At 31.9% G+C, this 4,201-nt stretch overlaps 1 protein-coding gene across 1 annotated transcript; it reads right to left on the reverse strand.

The window, feature by feature from the left end:
• Positions 1–1,129: 1,129 nt before the first annotated feature.
• On the reverse strand, positions 1,130–3,501 carry LOC25488909 (aspartic proteinase nepenthesin-2). The gene has a single exon (XM_013604067.3). It carries the CDS (start codon positions 2,954–2,956, stop codon positions 1,571–1,573), a length of 1,386 nt encoding a protein of 461 aa, XP_013459521.1. The 5' UTR covers positions 2,957–3,501; the 3' UTR covers positions 1,130–1,570.
• Between the last annotated feature and the right edge of the window lie 700 nt (positions 3,502–4,201).

Raw genomic sequence — 4,201 nt, forward strand, 5'->3', positions numbered from 1 at the left:
CCCTTGTTGTCGCTAAACTAAACACGCTGTATGTCAATGATGGTTGGTTCAATTGATAAAGAGTTGATTCACTCGTTAGATTATATGATTAATTCTCGTTGTTAATGTGAGGATCTCTTTAATGGATGATATGTAAGTATCTCTGAACTCTATTTGAGGATCTCACCAATGGCTGGCATTATTTTACTAGTAGTAGTTTAAATTTAAATTGAAGCTCACATCAAACTCTATGCAGAGCTATTTATTAAGCAGTACTAAGAATAATTCAAACAATGAGAAAGTCTCTCAAGAAAGAGAAGGGAAAAAACAAAGATATTATTTAGTATACAGTTTCATGAAAGGAATGTCTTGCTATTTTAGATTTCTGTCATATTAATTACCAATGACCAAAGAGTAACATGGCAATAGAGTTGACTTAGTCTTTGTCTACACAAGATATTATATTTTCTTATAAAACAATTATACCTCATACCTAACATTTTGAACCATTGAAAATAACATCAATATTGATGTCAGATATTGTAAACAACCATATTCCAATTGACTATTTATTCATGAAAAGTGAGGGTTTTTAAAAATATAAAGTGCACTAAAGAGAAAGGTCCACAACAGAGTAGAATATATTCAATAATCAAAATAATAATATTTTTAAATATCTCTGATTTCAAATCATAAAGTACAAAAGTCTTTTTAAGCAACTAACATTTACTAACAGATATTCTTTCATATATAGGAGTCAAAGATTGAAAACCTAGTTACATTTTAATGGACCAACTATTTGTACATCACAATGAAAAGGCAGCTATGCTCCTTTACACCAGTGACATAGCTTAGCAGAATTTCAATATTTTTCTGCGATATACTTCCGCCGTCCCAAAATATAAACAAAAATGGATCAACATAAGTTGATGAATCTGATACAAATTTTAAATCAAATACATTAACTTTTTCTTGCAATGCTACAACAATGAAGTGTAACTAAATTTAAACAAACTACAATTTTCCATAATCTACAAAATTGACAATACCATCTTACATAATTTTCGTTTTGAGAATAAATAAACAAAAATGTGAACTAACATGATAGTCATAGACAATAGTACCATGTAGATTTGAAAGAGACAAAGAATTCAAAATTGAAGTGATTAATTGATCACAAAACTATGAAACATTTGAGTTTGCATTGATCCTGTTCTGCATAATCTAAACAAACATTTTTTTCTTTCATTTCTTTGTTTTGTATACAACACTTTCTACTATCTAGTACATAAAAACACATTAAAAACACAAGAGCGTTTAGATGAGATGATACGAGTCTCTTCTAACTTAACTAAGGTGGGTTCGAATCCAGTCATGGGCATGCAGCATCTTAAAACTCTTATGGAAAGATTGCCGCCCATTTGGGTCCCACAATGCTCGAGAGATTAGTCTTCATAATTGCCCACGGAGGAGACCCGATTTACACCCAAAATACTACATTAAAAAGCAAAAAAAGAAGTAAAAATCAGCCTCAGAATTTCCATTTCAATGTCAACCTTCTATACAGATTTCATTCATAAAAAGATATTAATTAAACTTCATCACACTTCATTGGAGCATAACCAAGTCTAGATTTCTTCCCATCATACAAAATTTGAAAATTCTGTTGCTGATAATTTCCAATTATTGAGAGTGCAGATTTAGGAGTCCCTAAAATAGCCAAACAAACAACATCATCAGATTCAATCTGAATAAAGTAATTCTCAACAGGAAAATCCCAAACAGCTCCATCTGAAAACAATATTCCAAATTCAGGCAATTCCATTTCTTCAATTCCACTCACATTATAACATAGCTTTAAAGGTGCAAAACTTTCAACTATTGAATAACCCTTAATTTTCTCCATGAATGCTTCTTGAATAATCTCATAAGCTGGTCCAGCAAAATAAGTTAAAGTTGTACCGGAATCGATTATTGTACCACCAGAACCATCTTCATTTAAATTCCATGTTTCTTTTGGTATTTTTAGCACTTCACCACCAACTATAATAGATTTTATCTCAACATAGTAAAATGTGTTCTCTAATCCACCAACAAAAGATGTGAAATTCAAATTAGGGTTACTAAGAAGCTTTTTGTTCTCACCAAATAGCAATTTGCTACTAACACTTGAATTGCTATTTCTATCTACAAGACAATAGGAAAATGAATGACCATAGAGATTTTGAAGCTGTGAAGCAAATGATAATGGTCCTCTTCCTAATCCTAACAATCCAGAAGCGCCGCGAAATAGTCCTTTATTCCAATGACCACAACCAAACATAACATTTTCGACGATTTTGAACACGGATTTCCCGTTTGGTTTTGTAAGATTCACTCTAAATGTTTCAAGTGCGAAATCGCCAGTTGTGTTAGAACTATCGCCATACCAATAAAAATACGGACAAGTTTGATTCTCCTCAGCCTTACAGGGCTGAGGAGGATCAGGCGATGACACGAGTTGACACCGCGAATCGTGACAACTTATGTTCTTAAAAGAAGTGGAATCTTTAGGATCATAATATGGTCCATTTTGATCAAAACAAGCATAACAAGGAACACATTGAATCCAGTTAAGATCACTACCGGTGTCAAGTATCAGAGAAAAATGTTTTGGTGGCGTACCGATGAATACATCGATGAAATACTCACCGGAACCAAAACTTACTCCTGATTCCAAGGTGGCCATAAGCTGAGTTGAATAGTTTCCGGTCAAATATTCCGGTGGTGCGGCAACAGCTGGCGGCTTATAGGACTTGTTTGATTGTTCCTTTGTTTTTTGTATCCTTGAAATAGAGTTTTGGTTCTTCTTTTCAATAACCCTTCTATGCAGAGTTTGAATTCTTGTCAAGTCTCTAACTGCAAAATCAGAAATGGCTTCTAAAGTGAAGAAATGTATCACAAGGAAAATTAGAATGAGTAAAAGTTTCAAAACCATAGTGAAAATAAATTGTTTCCTTTGAAACCAATGAAAAATATCAACTTGACAAAGAAACTTGAAAAATTTCAGGCCAAAATTGAGAAAACTAGAAAAAGAACAAAAGTTTACAACAAGAGATGATTAAGAAGAAAAAACACTAAAAAAAGGACTAAACTTGAAGTAAGGTGAATGAAGAGAAAAGGGTTAATGAAGGAAACAAAAAAAAAAATGGTAAAAATGGTAGAATTTCAAGGCAAAAATGACAGATAGTACAGAAGGAAAAAAGAGGTGACTCATATCAAGAACAAATGAGAAAAACCAAAAATGGTTTCATTGAATATGATTTTTTAAGCTCATGAGTTTCAAGGTGTATAAATAAATTCAATATTTAATGGGAATATATAATATTTTTTTGTTCCTCCTAAAGGGTATTTTCCTCTTGGTTTCCTCCTTCATTGGAATGTATGAATCAGACCCATGTTGCAAATTTCAAGACTTTGCCGTATGGAAAATGATGACATATCAAAATAATTTCCTCACTAAGGTTTCATAAATTTTCCACAATGCATGTATTCCACTACTTAAAATAATAATTTTTTGAGCCACATTTTCGACAATAATACTCTCATTCCTTATAAGTCATGTGATGACTCTTAGCTTTTGGATTAAACTATGCCCCTCAAATTATAATGTGGGAGTTTGATTTTTTATTTTAATTTAAAAGAGAAGTCACAGTGACCATAGAAATTTGGTTTCATATTAATAAATGATGACATCTAAGCTTAAATTTGTAAAAAATATTGATGGAGGCTATCAAACTGCAAAAGAGGGATTGTGTAGCTCAACTGTTTTGAATCAAAGGATAAAGAGTTCGAGGTTTAGCTCCTGACAAAAGACAAAAAATAATTTAACAACAAATTACTAACATTTTTCATTAAAAAATCCTAGGAGAAAAATATAAGAAGGAAAAAGATACATTTAAGCATATAATTTATGAATACAACTCTTATATTTTATTTTTTTTGCTTTCTCACCGATTTCTGATCCATCAAAGGTGAACGACTAATCCAACTTATGTGTAGAGGCATGCGCACTAACGAAATGTTATTCCTCCTAAAAATTGAACCCAATATTTCCCGGATACACCTCTTATATTAAGTCTTCAAATATACTATTAAAATTAACTGACGCAGTCGTGTCATGTGGAGATAACATTTATGTCAATGATGCTCTTTTGTTAATGCAAGTGTTACCAACATTGGC

Source organism: Medicago truncatula, chromosome 3 (assembly GCF_003473485.1).
Source record: "Medicago truncatula cultivar Jemalong A17 chromosome 3, MtrunA17r5.0-ANR, whole genome shotgun sequence".
NCBI classification, from domain to species: domain Eukaryota; kingdom Viridiplantae; phylum Streptophyta; class Magnoliopsida; order Fabales; family Fabaceae; genus Medicago; species Medicago truncatula.

Coding starts and splice junctions, on each gene's coding strand:
- LOC25488909 (XM_013604067.3), bottom strand. CDS start 2,956: ATGGTTTTGAAACTTTTACTCATTCTAATTTTCCTTGTGATACATTTC.